This window comes from Salvia miltiorrhiza, chromosome 1, assembly GCF_028751815.1.
Source record: "Salvia miltiorrhiza cultivar Shanhuang (shh) chromosome 1, IMPLAD_Smil_shh, whole genome shotgun sequence".
Lineage (NCBI taxonomy): Eukaryota > Viridiplantae > Streptophyta > Magnoliopsida > Lamiales > Lamiaceae > Salvia > Salvia miltiorrhiza.
The window spans coordinates 67,149,522-67,170,677 of NC_080387.1; the positions used below are offsets into that span (position 1 = coordinate 67,149,522).

Genomic DNA, 21,156 nt, shown 5'->3' on the forward strand with positions numbered 1-21,156 from the left:
TTCTTTGGTGATGTGGAAGATTACGTCTTGCTGTATAACGTGGTTATAGGGTATAGGAGATTTGGTTTATAATAATATAGTAGTAGTATTAAATAGAAGAAAACAAAGGGGATTGTGTAGATTTGATTGAATTGAGGGATTATTGATGGAAAGCAGCAAAAAGAAGTCAGGTGGCGTTGAAATTCCTAAGAAAATATATTACGTGGAGGGGTAAAATAGGTAATCCATAAGTTGTAACATAAAATGTTTAGGCTCTTTTTCTATTAGTATAGATAGATAAGATTATCCATGTGACATATATATACAAGTAATCTTAAATCATTCGGCCAACTTTGATATCTTAATTAAACGTAATTATAGAGCTTGGTTATATTATTAACGCAACCATTATTTGTTTAATTATCGTCCTTGGATGCATGAAAGATTAAAATAATATGGTAGCATGTGATGATAGTAATAACTCTATATATGAGTTATAACGTTGGATAATAATATTGTGTTTTGGAAAAGAATTTCATTTAACCACAATCACTAATTTGTTAAAGAATATGATTGTTTTACGAGCAACTAATGCTAGGTTTTACTTAAATTCGTTTATAAATATATGGATAGAGTCCAAATACCCTTGAGGTATATACTGAAAACCAAATTTTCCTTAGAACTATGTTTTTGATCAAATACAACCTTTATGTCTAAAAACCAGGCAATTAACTTTAAGGATGCATTCTCTTTGATGAATAAATTTATCATGGAAAAATGAAAAATAACAAAATTTTATACCTTTAAATGTCTTATTTTTTTTCTTTTCTTTTCTACAAGAAGTTCATCATTTTTATTCCTTCTTTTACTTTAAGGAAGGATAATATTATCACACCAAAAATTGAGGGATGATATTATCCGATGATATTATCCCTCCTTGAAGTGAAAAGAAAGAATGAAAAATGGTAAACTTTTCCTTTAGTAAAAAATGAGGGAGTAGAAAATGAGGAAAAAGAAATGAGACATTTAAAGACATAAATTTTTGTTATCCCTACTTTTCTCATGATAAATTTATCCATCAAATACAACCATTATATCTCAAAAATCAGGCAATTAATCCTAAGAGACTAACGTGGCAATAGAAATTTCAAGTACCTTTAATCCAAGAAAGCGTGGAAACTAAAGATGAGAAAGATTTTACAGTGGGTACAAAGATAACCATCTTTTAACCATTTCAAAGCATTCTTTAGGCTTGTACGATGGCGCTGTATGCCCTGCACCCTGCAAATGCAACCACCAACTTTTGTTACTATTTTTCTCCATTACAAATTAACTATGGAAACTGCATCATTTTCTTGCCTTGACTGTAGCAAATATGAGCGTCGCCTTATTGTTCTTGTACATCTCTGTGTACCTGCAATTCACAAAATTTATTTGTTGAGTAGTGAGATTTCCACATGCTTCATCAAATTATTAGTTGATATAGCAGAAAACTTCACCCTGCAACTTGACCTATCAACGGTCCACGCCCTCCATTCATCTTCGAGACTCACATTCAGTTTGCTTATCCATTTTAATGTGCCCATGTAAGGTATACTCATATCGTGATCACCACTGAAACAAAGAGGCGTATTAGCTTTACAAACATTGTCGAAAAAAGTTTTAGACAGTGGAATCAAATTTGGTTTCACCTATAAACCAAGGCTTGAAAGCCTCTATCACTCAGAATCTGATGATATTCGACAACACTTTCTATGTCATATTCGTACTCGTAACTCAAGCTCTTGTTACATCTCTTCCAATCAGTTACCGTTCCCTGATTAATTTTGAAGCACAACAACATCTTAATCATGTTATGCATATAGTCTAATTCCAAAGTTGTGTATTGTTGGCTCAACTACCTTTCTGATGTGTAGAGATTCTCTTACACTTTCGTCGTTTGCCCACACGTAGGAGGTCAAATGAGTCTGATACTGAAAAAGATGCATGACAACATTGCATTAAGGTCTAGGTCGATGATGACATGGAGAAAATGTGATAGGCAGAGGGAAGGATTACACGGCATTTTAGTTCATTTTGGTTGGAGAGGGAGAGGAGATCGACTGGATCATCTACTAGGAACCTTCTAGAATCGCTCGGTTTTGGTGATAAGAATTTACATTTTGGCTCCAGAATGTGATCATTGTTGATAAGGTTGGTGCACTGCACTTAAATAAAAGGCAAAACCATCATTCTTGTCTAACACAACTGACATTTGCAAGGAAAATGTCTAAAGATGAAGGTGATTTTTTTGAGTGATTTACCTCATTGATAATACTAAGAGCAAATAAACATTGAACATTATTTGGATCTGGATTCACATACTCTCCATTGCAGCTGCTTCTTGCTTGCTAAAATCATTATTCAAGATATGGAAGATTGAGTGAGCCACTACATTACGAACAAATTAAATCAAATTAATCTTATAGCAAGTTCGCTAATATCACGCTCCTAAACAGCACTTGAGGTATGATACTTAATGCTACCACTTTAAATTTGCTTCTATGATCCAAACACTCATATCTTTTATCTTGGAGCTGCAAAGATAAACAATGAAACTACCTCAAATTGTTTGTCTGATATGAGAGCCATCCTGTGAGCATAAGGTATCCTTTCATTTGTATCACTGTCTTCATCTGTGAGTGGATTCCCAATAATGTAGCCCTGCTCCCATTTCTCAATATAAGTATCTTCTTATTCATATCAAAGAATCAAGCACTCTGATAGTAAGAAAACAAATTAAATACTATGAAGAAGAGTGGTTACTTTGAGTGACATTATTGGCTGCAGTCCAACTTCGTTACCTGCAGTTTCAACTTACATCTCAATGAGGGAGGAAACAAACACCGAAAGTATGTTTTGTGGAATGGCATTAATACCTTGTGCTATTTGAAGAGCAAGTATTGGAACAATATGGCCTCCATAGGAGTCACCAGCAACATACAGAGCATTTTTTATAAATGCAGGATGAGCCAACAACCACTGCATTTTTTGTTCAAACAAAAAATAGTGAAAGCAGCGAAAAGGGATGATTATTTTATTAGCATTGAGAGGTTACCTTACCTTGCGTAGAAATGTGTAATTATGTTGTGTTGATTTGGTGTCGGAGGAGGCGTAGCCTTTTGATGTGTTGGAATAGGAGAATCCAGTTCCCACTGGATAATCTAGAAATATGATGTTGGCAACCTGAGAGGATCAGATCATATCATGCAAATGGATGAATTAAAGAATGATAATCAAGAATTAATGTATCAATATTTGAAACCTTAGTCCAAGAATATGGGTTGAGTCTGAAAGATGGTAAGCTTCCATCAAAATTTTCAATATCAAAGGCCAGGGGTCCTACAAATCGACAGTTTTCCAAACAAATCAGTTGACTTTTTTAATTAGCTGAAAATCTATCAACTATGTGTGTGCGCATGTGAGAGAGAGAGAGAGAGGAAATTGACCGATTTCATAAACAAGGCCGGAGAAGGCAGAGCAACCGGGGCCGCCGGTGTGCCAGAGCAGCAGAGGATCCCTCGTTGGCTCATTTTCCGACTCAATGAAGTAGTAAAACAGCTGAACTTCATCATTCTCTCCCACTCCAATATATCTGATTCACAAAATTACATCAAATATTCCAAAAAAAAAACAAAAAAAAAAGAGAGAGAGAGAGAAACTTGTACAGAATTTAACGACTGACCCTGTTTCGAGTTTGGAAGGCAGAGTTCCGGCGTAACCGGGCAAGCTTTGGACGATCCATTGTGAAGCAGCAGAGTTGATTCCCACAAGAAATGCAACAACTAAATGTAAAAATGAATACATGCTTGGTAGTGTAGTGTAGATAGTTGTTTGTCGTGGTGGCGGTGGCAATGGCATTGTGAGTATTTTGTTTTGTGTTTAGTAATGATGTGGTGGTCCTGTACTTGGCGTTTCAACAGTGGCCGTCGCGAAGAAACACCAAAATGGTAGAATAAAAGAGGAAAGAGCTCACAGAAGAAGTTTTCTATATTCATGTAATATTCGGCTCAACTTACAAGATGCACTCTATTGTATCAGCTAATCGAAACTACCAGAACAGCAAACCCTAAAAGCATCAATGGAATAGTAGCATGCAAAAGACAAATAACACTAAATGCAAAATACAAAAGCATATCATTTGCACGAAGCTTTTCTTAACAAATCACGTGCTAGTCTTCTTGAGACTTTCTCTCCTTCATGCTGAGATGTGGAACGCTGATCTGGAGTGCTATCCAACGTGGAGAGTTAATTGATCAAATTACAGAATATTAGTCATTAGTTATTAAGTAATGGACCTTTTTAAATGTGTTGCAAGTTAGTAAAATTGGGCACCAAATCTATAATCTATTTTATAATTTATAATTTATAATATATTAAAAAGGTAACTTTTAATTTGTAATCAATTTCAAAATTAAGTCGTAATTTTGTAGTTATAATAAAATTGAAGGTTTATTTACAATATTTCTCCAATTTAAACATATATTTTCAAAAATACAAACCAAGGCATATCAAGGAAGAAAGGCATCATAATTAATAGGGTCCCACAAATTACTAACAGAAAATCGAACACAATAAGAAATGTAGGTTGTTGGCTCACTTGGCTGCCCCACGGTACAAGGGAAAACCCCTTTTTTGTTCTCTTGCGTATCGGATCGTTATCAGGTCGACCTGATATCGACACGATCTGATAAGGTCAAATTTGAACATGACCTGTTAAAGAAGTGTTTGACACGAACACAAATCCGACACTAATACGATAACAATACGATTTAAATCGTGTTGACATGATACAATAACGATACGATCTGATTAAAACCTGATTAAACATGAAATCCTAATGGCTAAAGTGTAGAAAGAATTAAAAATTTAAAATAAATATTTAATAAAAATAATAATATTAACTCTATCAGGTGACACGAATACGACATGAATCCGACACAAAATTATCAGGTCCTTATCAGGTCGATACGATAAGGACACGAACCCGATAAGACTTGACACTAACCCATTAATTTCGTGCGATTTCGTATCTTACTTTTATGTCGTGTCAAAAATTGTCAGCCCTATATATAATATATAAAAGAGGAGTTTTTCCCTCCATCGTTTTCCTCTTTTTTTCTCTCTCTTCTTTTATCAAATTTTTCACTATTTTTTTCTCTTTCTTTTTTATAATTTTTATTCTTTTCTAAACATAGTCAAATTTGATTTATAAATAAATATTCAATATACATCTTAAATTTAATTTTGTGATAAGGTCTTTAATATGGTATAAAAATTATCAAAAATGAATTTAAAACTAATAAGTTCTGAAAAAAATTAAAATATTTTATTTTCTCTCTCTTTAAAATCTTACAACTTTTTATTTATGTTTGTGTATGAAAATATTTATTTATTTATTATGACGTGTAATACTTGATCACTATTTTAACTAGCGAAAAAATTGCAACTAAACAATGTAGTTGTAGCACGAAAACAACAAGTAGAGTATCGTATTCACATGGACTATTATAACGAATCACTCTAAGTAATCCTAAGTAACCTCTAGTAATATTCAGACAAAGTAAAAGATTAAAGGTTTTAATAGAAACTAATCTTAGAACACAGCAAATAAAATTCAGGTAGAAAAATCAAATGATAAAACGACTGATTCCTATGGAAGTAAAATCATTAACCAAATTTACATAATCAATCTATTAATCTTATTTACCAGTTTAGTCTAGCTATGATGAGAGATCATTCAATTAATCAAATACATTCCATAGGTATATCTTTTGTCAAAACAACAAAGATATATCGTAGATTAATAAATTATCTATCTCCGTCAGGTCTCAACGTTAAAATCATATCATACATTCCTGAATCCTTTAAATAGTTATCTCTGTCAGGTCTCAAACCGAATAGCTACACATGCAAATTATTGATTAAGTAATTTGCAAGAATTCAAGCACCATGAATTATGAATCATAAACTGGAAGGCAAAAATGTATTAACAAATTAATCACATGAATTCAATTAACTATTTACAAACCTTAGAATCAAATTAAAAACCTAGCCAGACATAACAAAATAAAACATAAACATAATTAAAAAGACAACAATTGAAAGAATTGTATTAAATAAAATCGAAAGAACGATCTTGAATCTTCAACCTTGCAGAAATCCAATCCAAGCACTATAAATTGGAAAACAATGAAAACTAAAAGCTATAGAACTGAAAACAAAAGTTGGGAACCCTAGATAGGTCAAATAAAAGACCTATATATAGTACCAGCGTAAAATACAGAGTTTAAACCCGAAAGTAACTCTAAAAAAAAGTAAAAACTCGGAAATGCGGATGAAGCGGCGACCCGATCGGCGACTGCCGATCAGGTCGCCGAAATACACCTTCAAAATCATCAAAATCGGCGAACCGCCGATTATTTGCTCCATAGTGTAAAACTCAAACAGGGACTTCGGCGACCTAGTCAGCGGTCGTCGTCTAGGTCGCCGATTTTCTTCTTCAAAATGCCGGTTTTCGGCGACCTACACTAGTGGGTCGTCGATTCTGGACTACTGCGTGCGACGTTTTTGTTTTGGCTATATCTTCCTCGTTCGAACTCCGATTTGCAATTTGTTTGCCCTCACGAATTCCTCTCGAGACGAACTACAACTTTTCAGAAAATTTTTCCATATTCGATTTCAAGATTCCTGTAAACTCCATCAAAGTTCAAACAAGTATCATATTTCACAAGATAAATCAATATAAGCACAAAACAATCATCCAACACTCAATTTCCTATAAAATTAATATCAAATGAACACTAAAAACCATAGAAATATGAGTTTTATCAATACTCTTAACAATGTGTAAATGTTAATTTTCATTATCAGATGATTTAAAATTATTCAAAATTATTTAATAACTATAATTATTGTTAAACTTTACACAGAGTCGAAAATTTATGTTTTAAAATTCGGGATATTATTGAGTAATTGATATGGATTATTTTATTTTATTTTTTTGATTCTATTTAATATTTATATTTATTTATTTAAACATATGGTTTAATTTCGATGTTTGTCGTGCATCGCACGGATGAACGTACCAGTCTTTATTATATATGTGTTTGGTGTATTTTTTTTTTTATTTAATTAAACTATTACATTATAAATTGACACTTATATATATATAATAGTTCTCACACCACCACGCATTGCGTGGGTGGTATACTAGTAGAAATAGAAATTTCAAGTGGTTTAATGCAAGAAATCGTGGAAACTTATTACACAAAAATGAAGATGAGAAGATTTTACAGTGGGTACAAAGATAACCATCTTTGAATCATTGCAAAGCATTCTTTAGGCTTGTACGCTGCCGCTGTATGCCCTGCACCCTGCAAATCCAACCACCAACTTTTGTTAATATTTTCCTTCATTACAAATTAACTATGGAAACTGCATCTTTTTCTTGCCTTGACTGTAGCAAATATGAGCGTAGCCTGCTTGTTCGTGTACATCTCTGTGTAACTGCAATTCACAAAATTTATGGCTTGAGTAATGAGATTTCACATGCTTCATCAATTTGAGTTATTGACCATCAACGGTCCACGCCCTCCATTCATCTTCAATGCTCACATTCAGTTTGCGTATCCATTTTAATGTGGCCATATAAGGTATACTCATATCGTGATCACCACTGAAACAAAGACACAAAGACGCATATTAGCTTCACGAACATCGTCGAAAATTAACATGAATGAGTTTCAGACTATAAACCAAGGCTTGAAAGCCTTTATCACTCAGAATTTGATGATATTCCACAACACTTTCTATGTCATATTCGTATACTCGTGCTTCAAACTCTTGTTACATCTCTTCCATTCAGTTATCGTTCCCTGATTGATTTTGAAGCACAAAAACATCTTAACCATGTTGTGCATATAGTCTAATTCCAAAGTTGTGTATTGTTGGCGCAACTACCTTTCTGATGTGCAGAGATTCTCTTACACTTTCGTCGTTTGCCCACACGTGGGAGGTCAAATGAGTCTGATACTGCAAAAGATGCATGACAACATTGCATTAAGGTCTAGGTCGATGATGACATGGAAGAAATGTATAGGCAGAGGGGAGGATTACGCGGCATTTTAGTTCATCTTGGTTGGAGAGGGAGAGGAGGTCGACTGGATCATCTACTAGGAACCTTCTAGAATCACTTGTTCTTTGTGATAAGTCTTTGCATGTTGGCTCCAGAATGTGATCATAGTTGATCAACTTGATGCACTGCACTTAAATAGAAGGCAGCAGTCATCCTTGTCTAAAACATTACACTAAATAGTAGTATTTGCAAGGAAATTGTCTAAAGATCAAGATTTGTTTTTTAATTTATTTTTGTAATGTACCTGTTCGATAACACTAAGAGCAAATAAACATTTGACATTATTTGGATCTGGATTCACATACTCTCCATGGCAGCTGCTTCTTGCTAGCTGAAATCATTATTCAAGATATGAAAGATGGTGCAACTAAATAAATTACTCCTAACAAAAAAATTATACTTCAAATTTGTTTCCATGCTCCAACATTCATATCTTTATCTTTTACATTCACAAATAAAGGTCGAAGCTACCTTAAATTGTTTGTCTGATATGAGTGCCATTCTGTGAGCATACGGTATCACTTCATTGGTATCCTTATTTTCATCTGTCACTGGATTTCCAATAATGTAGCCCTGTTCCCATTTTTCAATTTAATTATCTACTCATCCATAGCAAAAAATGAAAAAGAATAAAAAAATCAATAATTATGAAGATGAGCGATTGCTTTGAGTGACATTATTGGCTGTAGTCCAGCTTCATTGCCTGCAGTTTCAACTTAAATCATGACGAGAGGACTGAGGAGGAAACAAACACCGCAACCGCAAGCATGTTTTGTGGAATGGCATTAATACCTTTTGCTATTTGAAGAGCAAGCAATGGAACAATATGGCCTCCATAAGAGTCACCGGCAACAAACAGGGCATTTTTTATAAATACAGGATGAGCTAACAACCACTGCATTTTTTGTTCAAACAATAAATAGTGAAACCAGCAAAAAGGGAAGGTAATGATGAATGATAGGCATTTGAGAGGTTACCTTTCGTAGAAATGAGTAATTATGTAGTGTTGATTTAGTGTCGGAGGAGGAGTAGGCCGTAGATGAGTTGGAATAGGAGAATCCAGTTCCCACTGGGTAATCTAGGAATATTATGTTGGCAACCTGACACCATTCATATCTTACCAAATCATATCATGCGAATGGATGAATTAAAGAATGGCAATCATGAATCAATGTCTGAAACCTTAGTCCAAGAATATGGGTTCAGCATGAGAGCAGGCAAGCTTCCATCAAAACTTTCAACGTCAAAGCCCACCGGACCTACGAATTAACATTTGCAAACAAATCAGTTAGATTTTTTAATTAGCATCAAATCCAACTGCCCCCATCAACTAGTCTCAGTTTATTCAAAAGTATTCCCAGATAAAGTTGTGTGTGTGTGTGTGTGAGAGAGAGAGAGAGCGGAGTTGACCGATTTCGTAAAAGAGGCCCGAAACGGTAGAGCAACCGGGTCCGCCGGTGTGCCAGAGCAGCAGAGGATCCCTCATTGGCTCATTTTCCGACTCAATGAAGTAGTAAAACAGCTGAACTTCATCATTCTCTCCCACTCCAATATATCTGATTCACAAAATTACATCAAATATTCCAAAAACCAAAAAAAGAGAGAGAGAGAAACTTGTACAGAATTTAACGACTGACCCGGTTTCAAGTTTGAAAGGCAGAGTTCCGGCGTAACCGGGTAAGCTTTCGACGATCCATTGTGCAGCAGCAGAGTTGATCCCGATTAGAAATGCAACAAGTAAATGGAGCAACCAATTCATGACGCTACGTAGTATTCTAGATTGTTTCTTTCCTTTATTGGGTAGTCCTAGATAGGACTCCTTGTATTGATTTTAGGTGTTTACACTTTTTTTTTTTTTTTATGAAATTTCTAAATAAATAATACAAACCACTCACACTTTCTCCACTGCTTGTGCCTTCTCGTGGCGTTATTATAGCGCTCCTGTATCTCACATGGTCTTAAGCTAAAATTAGAAAATACTCCCTCCGCCCCAATATAAGTGAAACCCTTTTTTTGGACACGAAAATTAAGAAATGTGTATTTTGTGTGTATATCAAAAAGTGAAAATGTGTTTAAAGGGTAACTTTTACTCACCCAAATAGAAAGAGTCTCACCCATAGTGGGACGGATGGAGTAAATTCTTATAAATTTCTTTTATATTGATGAAACGACAATAATATATTAATATAATCGTTTTTAACCAATTATTCAAAAGAATTTTCACTTTGCATATTAGCATATGTTTTGCCAAAGAAGATACAATCAGTTACTCGTGAATTCGACCTTAAACTTACCGCTAACTAGAGTAGTTGTGGGCAACAAATTTATTTATGCGAAGCTAAACAACGACTTCATCAATGGGGAAGATGGGTGCGGGGTTGACAGTTTTACTCGCGGGTACCTACCTCGAGGACAAAATATCAGGGGTCAGGACGGGTTCATGTTTATAATTTCATATTCGGGTCGTGTACGGGGGTATAAATTCCATTTCGAATCCGCTCCGATAAAATATATTAAATTTAATAAATTTAATTATTTTGTGATGCTGAAGAACATATATGAGCTATTATTATTCATTTTTATGTTTTCGTGAATTTTATGTCCGTTATGGTGGATCACTATATTACTCCATCCGTCCCAATTAAGTTGATCAACTTCTTTTCGACATCAGATTTAAGAAACTAGTTTTTTAAATGTGTTTGGTAGGCAGATTTATATATATTCCATATAACGAAATTGATCAACATAGTTGGGATGGTCCAAAAAAAATAATAATTAAGTTAGTTGGAATAGAGGGAAGTATTATTTTGTTGAATAAAATATATTTTTCTATTTTTCGTGTAATTTCATTTTGAATAAAATATGCAATATTCATCTTAATCGAAAGATTTTACTAATGTTTTTAATTTGCAAAAATATATTTTATCTTGTATGTCTGGTGTTTGTACAGACGAATTACTTAATATCATATTGAAAAAGAAATACAAAATGCAAGTGCTTCAGTCCAAGCAAGAACGGAAAATTATTACACATTACATAAGTGAAGAAGAGAGATTTTACAATGGGTAGAGAGAGAGCCATCTTTTAATCATTTCTAAACATTCTTTAGGCTTGTATTCTGGTGCTGTATGCCCTGCACCCTGCATATATGCAATGCAACCACCAAAATTCGTTAATATTTTCCTTCATTTCAAATTAACTACGGAAACTGCATCTTTTTCTTGCCTTGACTGTAGCGAATATGATGCTAGCCTGATTGTTCTTGTACATTTCTGTGTATCTGCAATTGAAAAAATTATGGTCGAGCAATGGGATTTTACATGCTTCATCAAATTATGAGTTGTTATAGCAGAAAACTTCACCCTGCAACTTGACCATCAACATTCCACGCCCTCCATTCATCTTCGAGGCTCACATTCAGTTTGCGTATCCATTTTAATGTAGCCATGTAAGGTATATCCATGTCGTGATCACCACTGTAACAAAAAGGTGTAGCTTCACAAACATTGTCGAAAAAATACAAAAGTTTCAGACACTCTGGAAATTTGATTTTACCTATAAACCAAGGCTTGAAAGCCTCTATCACTCAGAATTTGATGATATTCGAAAGCACTTTCTATGTCATATTCGTAGCTCAAGCTCTTGTTACATCTCGTCCAATCAGTTATCGTTCCCTATTGATTTTTAAGCTCAACATCTTAATCATGTTATGTATATAGTCTAATTCCAAAGTTATGTCTATTGGCTCATGTACCTTTCTAATGTGAAGAGCTTCTCTCACAGTTTCGTCGTTCGCCCATACATAGGAAGTCGCATACCTCATATTCTGCAGAAAGATGACAGCTTTGTATTAAGCCCTAGGTCGATAATGAGATGGAGAAAATGTGATTGGCAGAGGGAAGGATTACGCGGCATTTTAGTTCATTTCGGTTGGAGAGGGAGAGGAGATCGACTGGAACATCTACTAGGAACCTTCTAGAATCGCTTGGTTTTGGTGATAAGAATTTGCATTTTGGCTCCAGAATGTGAGCACCGTTGATAAGCTTGGTGCGCTGCACTTAAATAAAAGGCAAAACCATCATTCTTGTCTAACACATGAAATCAACTGACATTTGCAAGGGAAATGTCTAAAGATGATGATTTTTAAGAGTGATTTACCTCATTGATAATACTAAGAGCAAATAAACATTGAATATTATTTGGATCTGGATTCACATACTCTCCATTGCAGCTGCTTCTTGCTTGCTAAAATCATTATTCAAGAGATGGCAGATTGAGCCATTATATTAGGATAAAATGAAATCAAATTAATCTGATAGTAATATTGTAGTATATGGAAAGTATATCAGAGTAGCAAGTTCGCTAATATCACGCTCCTAAACAACACTTGAGGTATGATACTTAATGCTACCACTTTCAATTTGCTTCTATGATCCAAACACTCATATCTTTTATCTTGGAGCTTCAAAGACAAACAATGAAACTACCTCAAATTGTTTGTCTGATATGAGAGCCATCCTGTGAGCATAAGGTATCTTTTCATTTGCATCACTGTCTTCATCTGTGAGTGGATTCCCAATAATGTAGCCCTGCTCCCATTTCTCAATATAATTATCTTCTTATTCATATCAAAGAATCAAGCATCTGATAGTAAGAAAACAAATTAAATATGAAGAAGAGCGATTACTTTGAGTGACATTATTGGCTGCAGTCCAGCTTCATTACCTGCAGTTTCAACTTAAGTGCTTGTTTGTTTCAAGTAAAGGAATGGAAGGGAATGAAATCAAATAAAGGGGAGGAATGGTAATGATAATTGTCATTTATATTGAGTGTTTGGTTCAACAATAGAAATGAATCACTAGTAAGGGATTCCTTTTTCTTTTATTTCTCCTCTATTTTGAGGGCTAACAAATTGAATGATTAGGTTACTCTCAAGTAAGGGTAATGGTTAGCTCCTTAATACCTTTTGCTATTTGAAGAGCGACCATTGGAACAATATAGCCTCCATAAGAGTCACCAGAAACAAACAGACGATTCTTGAGAAACGCAGGATGAGCTAGCAACCACTGCATTTTTCGTTCAAACAGAAAATAGTGAAACCAGCAAAAATGGGATGATGATGATGATAATTCATTAGCATTGAGAGGTTACCTTACCTTGCGTAGAAATGTGTAATTATGTTGTGTTGATTTAGTGTCGGAGGAGGGGTAGCCTTTCGATGTGTTGGAATAGGAGAATCCAGTTCCAACTGGGTAATCAAGGAATATTATGTTGGCAACCTGACGCGATCATATCATATTATCTCATGCAAATGGATGAATTAAAGAATGATAATCAAGAATTAATGTATCAGCATTTAAAACCTTAGTCCAAGAATATGGGTTGAGTATGAAAGATGGTAAGCTTCCATCAAAATTTTCAATATCAAAGGCCAGGGGACCTACAAAATTAACATTTGCCAAACAAATAAGTTCAAATTTTTTTAATTAGCACCAAATCCAACGGCCCTCATCCACCCTAAAAAAGTATTCCCTACAGAAAGATAAAGTTTCCACACAAAACGACATCAGTGTGTGTGTGTGTGTGAGAGAGAGAGAGGAATTGACCGATTTCATAAACGAGGCCGGAAAAGGCAGAGCAACCGGGCCCGCCGTTGAGCCAGAGCAGCAGAGGATCCCTCGTTGGCTCATTTTCGGATTCAATGAAGTAGTAAAACAGCTGCACTTCATCATTCTCTCCCACTCCGATGTATCTGATTCACAAAATTACATCAACTCCAATAGCAAAACAAAAGAAGGAAACAGAGAAGTTGGAATTCAAAAAAATTGAGCGACCCGGTTTCGAGTGTGAAAGGCAGAGTTCCGGCGTAACCAGGCAAGCTTTCCACAATTGATTGTGAAGCAACAGACTTGATTCCGATAAGAAATACAAGAAGCAAATGCAGCCGCGATTTCATGCCTACTATCATCCTCGGCTATAGGTTGTCGGCACACTTTCTTGGACTACGTCTCTCCTCGTGACGTTTCACTTTAATTAATAGAGTAGAGTTTCGAACGGGTCATATAAATTGTGACGTGATTGGCTCAAAAAAAATAAAATAAAAAAATTGTGATGTGGAGTACTATTTCCAAGCATCCGTTGCTCAATGAAATAGTGAACTTTCGTGTGTTTAATTCTGAATTTGTACATAAATTTTGAACTGTAGCGTGATAATTACTAAACTTTAAATTTTATCTGATTTTGTTATTAATTAAAATTTCGGTCAAATATCATGCTACTATGACGTGCCAATATTTGACCTGACGTATCTACTGTTAATTTCTTAATAATAATAATAAGAACACAAAGCAAATAATCCAAATTGTCAATAACTTAATATATCAAATCAAATAACAGTATTTTTTTTATTCTCAAGTTTAATAAACTTTATTACTTAGCTAAATAACTTTTTTATATATTAAGTTATCAATAATTAAAATGTTCTTTGGCTGACACACCTAAATTCGAAGAATCCCCTTACTATTATTGAATTTATTCAATTAATTAATTCAACTAAAAAAATACTATTATTTGATTTGATATATTAAATTATTGACAATTTGAGTTATTTGCTTTGTGTTTTTTTATTGATAAGAAATTAAATAAAAAAATATTATTTTGCCAACTAATTGTCACACAAGAATAAATACGACACGTCAAAATTGGCACTCCATATTATATATTAGCTTGGTATTTGGCCGAAATTTAAATTATCTATAACTATAAACACGAGTCTTCAATTTATATTAATGAATCAGTAAACTGAGGACTCAATTAATAATTATTTAGGACAAATTGTAGTATTCAAATCGAAATAAGTATGACACTTTCTACAAGTTCGATCCAATTTATTGTGCGTGGATTCAAATGATGATAATTTACCATATATCTATCACTAATCCTTCGTTTTTATCATCCCAAATAATCGTAATATTGTATATGAGTCTTTTAAAATTTTCAAACACGACCTTTAATTATTTATTGTTGTTGCGTTAAGAATCATGAGTAAGCGACTCTTGGCAGGCTGGCATTTCCACCGCCCTTCATATTCGTTGTCGTAACAGAATAAAATATTTATTTGCAGGATTTTGAAATTTATATACTAATTATGAATATGTATGTCACATTACGCAAAATAAGCTCATCTTCATCAATCTTCTAAGTATTTATATCAAGGAAATATATATATATATATATATATATATATATATATATATATATATATATAGGGGAAGGCTAAAATAAGAACGCTTCTTAAAATATAAATTAGGAACCATTTTCAGCCCTTAGATCATCAAGATCTACGGTTGATTCATCACCTTGTTGGATAAATTCATGGTCCTGAGTTCGAATCCCAAAGGTAGCAAAAAATTATTTTTCGCAATTCATGCCTTTATACAGTTTATTCATGCGTGTTATACATAAAATTCATGCATTTTTGCTGGTTCGTAATTCTTAAAATAAGGATGGTTTATTGAATAACCGCCCCATATATATATATATATATATATATATATATATATATATATATATATATATATATATATATAGGGAGAGGTTCAAATAAGAACCACTAATAAAATAAGAACGGAGAACCATTTTAAGTCATTCGATCATCAAGATCTACGGTGGATGCATCATCTTGGTGGATGGATGCAGATGCTGGGTTCGAATCCTGAAGGGAGCAAAAAATTATTTTTTTCGGATGCATTAAATTTAATAGCGGATGCATTAATTTGTATAGCAGATACAGTAATTTTATTGGTTCTTATGTTCTCACGATAATTGTGGTTCTCACTATAACCGCACCCTATATATATATATATATGTGTGTGTGTGTGTGTGTGTGTGTGTGTTTAATACATTATGATAAACTATCACTATTTTTTTTTAATTATATTATTTATCTATTTAGGTTCATTGCTACATGAATTGAAAAATGTGTCTGATTGCATTCATTGTGGTGCTAGAAGATTTTAATATGAACCTCCTACTTTTTGTTGTGATAATGAAAAAATTAAACTTGCATTTTCTGAAGTTCCTCGGGAGTTGGATGAATGGTTTCCAGCCCAATCACGAGAAGTTATTAGTTTCAGAAGGAATATTCGTGCTTATAATAGTATATTCTCATTCACTTCATTCGGTATAAAATTGGATAAAGAACTCGCATCTGCAAAACGAGAAATTTATTCTTTTCGATAATATACACCTCCAGCGTTTTTTCAACTATACTCTTACGACACACAAAGTGAGGTTGAGAACAAAATTAACATAAGTATAAAATTAAATTTTGTCAGAAGCAGTTGTAAAGATGCTCATGAAAATTTTAGAGATCAATCCGCCTGTAAAATTATTACGAAAGATGATATCAATGATCTGGAGAATGAGCTTAGTTATACACAAGAAAAACTCAACGCTACATCTTGTTTATAAAGTAGGATTGAATGAGCAGGACGTTACTAAATGGGGTTTGGTTGAGTCGCCATCGGTCTGATACGTCACGCCAATCTTGATACACAATTATTTCACGTGACCTTAATTTAAATGATGCACTTGAATGAAGGGTCGCTTGAGGCCCATTGGCCATTCTAAACATTTTTTAATTTTTGTTTTGGTTTTGAAAACATAGACTTAAATTGACGGTACTTTACGCTTATTAAATTCAGTGAATGTTAACTGTCCCATCTATTTGCACAGAGTCATAATTTAGGGCCTTTTTGCTGACAACAAATCTAGCGGCCACTCACAAATTAATTTAATAGAAATTTTTTTACTTTATTTAATTTAATTTTTTAATAAAAATAGGATTTAATTAATTTATTGTATCCTCTATATTATACTTATTTTTCATAATTTTTTTGTAATTTTTTATTTTTATTTTTATTAAAAACTAAATTAAATAAATAAATAAAATCTATTTAAATAAGGGTTAATTGCTGCTAAATTCATGAGAAATTCCCGAATTTCGAAAATTTCCCGCAACTTTTAAAATTGAAATGTAAATTCCTCACCGATGAAATTGATTTGATTTCTCCCACGGTGAGCTATTTCGGCCAACTTAAAGTTGAGTTGGCAACCGTGAGTCCAGCGTAGCTGTGCCGGACCGTGAATAATAACCGTGAGTCCAGCGTGGCTTTGTGGCTAAGGAGTCTTGTAGTACTCTTGCTGGTGCTAGGCATCTTTGTCTTTCATTTTAGAGCTCTCTTGAGGCTAGTATGCTCTTTTGTGCTTGCAAGGAATTTTAGTTATTTTTTTTCCTTTTCTTATATAAAATCTCAATTGAATTAATATTTATTGAAGTTCTACACGTTTATAAAAGGGTTTGATAAGTTTATAACTCCAGTAAGTATACTCTACAAAATATTTATTTTAAAACTAATTAATTATATTAATTAATTGGTTTAAAAAATAGACCTATTCTAAAAGATGTCATATTTCAAAAAATGCACGTCTTAGTTATTATGAGGTGGTCTTGGGTACAATCGGGTTGTATCCGCATCCAAACTCTGATCCGCACGCTTTAACTCGAATCTGTATCTTGACTCGAACCGTGCAAATGACACTGCTTGTACTTGACACTATAACATTGTAAATGACACTGTGTATAATTGACACTATTCAGAAATATAAATGATACTTCCTGTAATTGACATTATAAGATTGAAAATGATACTAATACATTTTAAAATGTTACAGTGTCATTTATATGATTGAACAGTGTCATTTGTATAATCGAATAATGTCATTCACAATTTGCAATCAGAATGCAGGTTCGGATTAAAATGCGAATCAAGGTGTGGTTGCAGGTCAACCCGATTGTACCCAAATTTTTGTGAATTATTATACTTCTGATCAAGTCTACCATATTTAGTTCAATTATATAGGAACATCTCATAAGATCATATACACTTCATAAGATATAGGAACATACTAGCTCGATCATTGAAATAAACTTGAGCGAACTTACATATATAAATTAATGAATCCTCGTGCTTCGGTATACACTGTATAAAATGTCAAGGGTAAATATCATGAAAATCCCTGAAGTATACCTTTTTTATCAAAAATATCTTGAAACTTTCAAAATATTCTCTAAACCCTCAAAATATCAGGTTTTTATCAAATATATCCTGCATTTATTTTCCGGTCACTAAAAACGTGATGTGGCTCGCCGAATGCTACAATGTAATTTATATTCTATTTTTTTAAAAATGCAATGGCAAAAATGACATCGTTTTGTACTATATCATTTTTAAAAATTCACTCTGAAATTAAAATTCACTTATATCGTGTTTGAAATTCACGCTAATAACCTAAAATTAGGGATAAACACGATAGAATATGATACGAAACGAAGTCGTTTTTGCCATATCATTTAAAAAAATAGAATATAAATTACATTATGGCATCCGGCGAGCCACATCACGTTTCAGGTGATCGAAAAATAGATGCAGGATATATTTGATAAAAATCTGATAGTTTGAGGGTTTAGAAAACATTTCGAAAGTTTCAGGGTATTTTTGATAAAGTAGATATAGTTCATGGGGTTTTATGATATTTACCCAAAAGTCAATGATAAAAAAATGGCCATTTTGGATTGTGAAAATTAAAGCTAACCACCAACTTAATAATATATGAAAAATAAATGTTTGGGCGAAGTGTCTCAGACTCTCAGTTGGTTATATGTTGCACTCGAGGGAAGTGCTCGATTATAAATTTACAAGGCCAAGTTTTATCACTCGGCCCTATTCAACAACCTCCCTATACGTCAGATACCAATAATATTCTAAATTTTGGATGAATTAAAAACACTTATGATCATTTTAATCAATGTAACATGCATATATATATAGAGAGAGAAAGGATCCGTGGAGAATCATAAATAAATTGAGAATTGAGAATCAATCTTGTCCCTTCATTTATCAAATCGGACGCTCATTATATAACATAAAATATCCGTGTCTTTTTAATTGAAAAGGACATATGTGTAATCTTATGTACTCTATAACCGTCAATCCTATTTTTATGGACATAATGATTGCTTTAGTTTTGGTAGATAATCACTATTCACTAATGCTGAATAACCTATTTTTATTCGACATTATTTTGCAATATTAATGTTATAGGAATTTATTGTTTAAAGTTTAATTTAGGGATAATTGTCTGAAAATACACAAACTTTGCCAAAAATCCATATTTGACGCGAAGTTAGGATTTTACATTTTAATACACCAACTTTCGTTGTTGTTCAAATTTGACACGACTTAATTCTTAAAAATTCAAAAAACAACCCCTTTTTGTAAATAATTATACAAAGACCCACTTATGTTATTATTTTGGACATTTAAACCAAAACAAGATATTTCCTTATGATGTTTTCTTTTAATCTTTGATCCGCGCCTAAAATGGTTTAAAAGAAAACATCATGAGGAAATATCTTTTTTTTGTTTAAATGTCCCAAATTATAACATAAGTGGGTCTTTATATAATTATTTACAAAAAGGGGTTGTTTTTTGAATTTTTAAGAATTAAGTCGTGTCAAATTTGGACAACAACGAAAGTTGGTGTATTAAAATGTAAAATCCTAACTTCGCGTCAAATATGGATTTTTGGCAAAGTTTGTGTATTTAGGTGCAATTTTCCCTTTAATTTATCTGGTAATTATCGTTAATTTAGTAGTATGACTTTTTCATTTAATTGATTAATATTGTGCAGTTCGATTACGAATCGATTTTGGTTTATTTCTTATACAGCATTGTTTATTTATTTTTTTAATAAATTAATGATTGTATCTAATTCAATGCTTCATTGTAAATTGATTATTTAGTTCATTTAAATTTCTAAATTGCTATGTATAAGTTTGAAACATGATTTTGATCACCGAACAAAAAAATATAATAATAATGTACAAAGTCAATAATTCAATGAATATGCTCATTTTGATCACTAAATTATTATGTATATAATTTTAAAATATGATTTGATATCCGAATACAATATACAATATTAATGAACAATGTCAATAATTCAATGAATAAGATTAGAATTAGTTTCAATATGTAAACTAATATGCGATTCATATTTCATATTTAATGAATATGTCATTATAAGATGTCGAATAACAATACAAATATTCTAAATAAAAATAAATGTTATATAAATCTACAATAATTTAAAGCAATCCACTATTCATATTAAAACGAATATGTCACTATAAAATGTCGAATAACAATACAACTTTTCTGAACAAACATAAATGACATACAAATACAACACTTCATCTTAATACTGCTCTTCATCCAAGAGGAAATCCAATTCTTGCTTGGTGATCTTAGTGTTGTCTGCTTCTCCCAGGATTCCTTAATCACCTTCATGATTGTAGTGGGAGATTCAAGTCAAATTTAACATTCTGAATAAAAATACATTTATTGTGAATAAGCTATTATTATATCTGAATAATTTAATTTTACAGCCAAATAACATATAAAACAAAAAATCATTATTCAGTCATAGAAAAAACAAAAACATAAAATGAAATAACTACACAACAATTTCAGAAAAATACGGTGTATTTGTTCGGAAATATGAGCTCCGATTCCTGAAACACAAAACATAAAATGAAATCTATTCTAATCTCGAAATATCTTAAATTTCAAGTCGAAGAGGTGTATTTGTTCGGATTCTTAGAATGGGAGGAAAAAAATCGTGAAAAACAGATGATTTACGTACAAAAAAAATTAAAATTTTTTTTTTTTTACCTGGTGTTGATCAGCCGCCGATGAAAAATTTTTGGGGTAGGATTTGGTGAATGATTGAAAATTGTTGGTGGGGGTGGGTAAACCTATTAATTAATGGAGTAAAAATGGGGAACGATAGTTTTTGTTAAATCGAAATACAATTATACCCTCAATCTATTTTTAAATCATTTTTTATTGAATATTCAGAATTATAGAAAAAAGGAA

At 32.7% G+C, this 21,156-nt stretch overlaps 1 protein-coding gene, 1 long non-coding RNA gene and 2 pseudogenes across 2 annotated transcripts; all 4 read right to left on the minus strand.

The window, feature by feature from the left end:
• Positions 1-1,004: 1,004 nt before the first annotated feature.
• On the minus strand, positions 1,005-4,131 carry LOC131005250 (serine carboxypeptidase-like 18; annotated as a pseudogene).
• A 3,441-nt stretch (positions 4,132-7,572) lies between these two features.
• Positions 7,573-10,002, minus strand: LOC131005252 (serine carboxypeptidase-like 18; annotated as a pseudogene).
• Positions 10,003-11,096: 1,094 nt separating this feature from the next.
• Positions 11,097-14,310, minus strand: LOC131005251 (serine carboxypeptidase-like 18). Its single transcript, XM_057932128.1, has 14 exons — positions 13,990-14,310; positions 13,762-13,907; positions 13,519-13,595; positions 13,312-13,434; positions 13,119-13,221; positions 12,843-12,880; positions 12,643-12,744; positions 12,314-12,400; positions 12,064-12,207; positions 11,910-11,981; positions 11,711-11,829; positions 11,518-11,631; positions 11,381-11,435; positions 11,097-11,295 (listed from the first exon to the last, which is right to left on the minus strand). Exons 1-14 carry the CDS (start codon positions 14,121-14,123, stop codon positions 11,212-11,214), a joined length of 1,398 nt encoding a protein of 465 aa, XP_057788111.1. The 5' UTR covers positions 14,124-14,310; the 3' UTR covers positions 11,097-11,211.
• Positions 14,311-20,275: 5,965 nt separating this feature from the next.
• Positions 20,276-21,156, minus strand: LOC131005255 (uncharacterized). The gene is made up of 2 exons (XR_009095238.1): positions 20,953-21,156; positions 20,276-20,603 (listed from the first exon to the last, which is right to left on the minus strand). It is a non-coding gene; the product is annotated as an uncharacterized LOC131005255 (long non-coding RNA).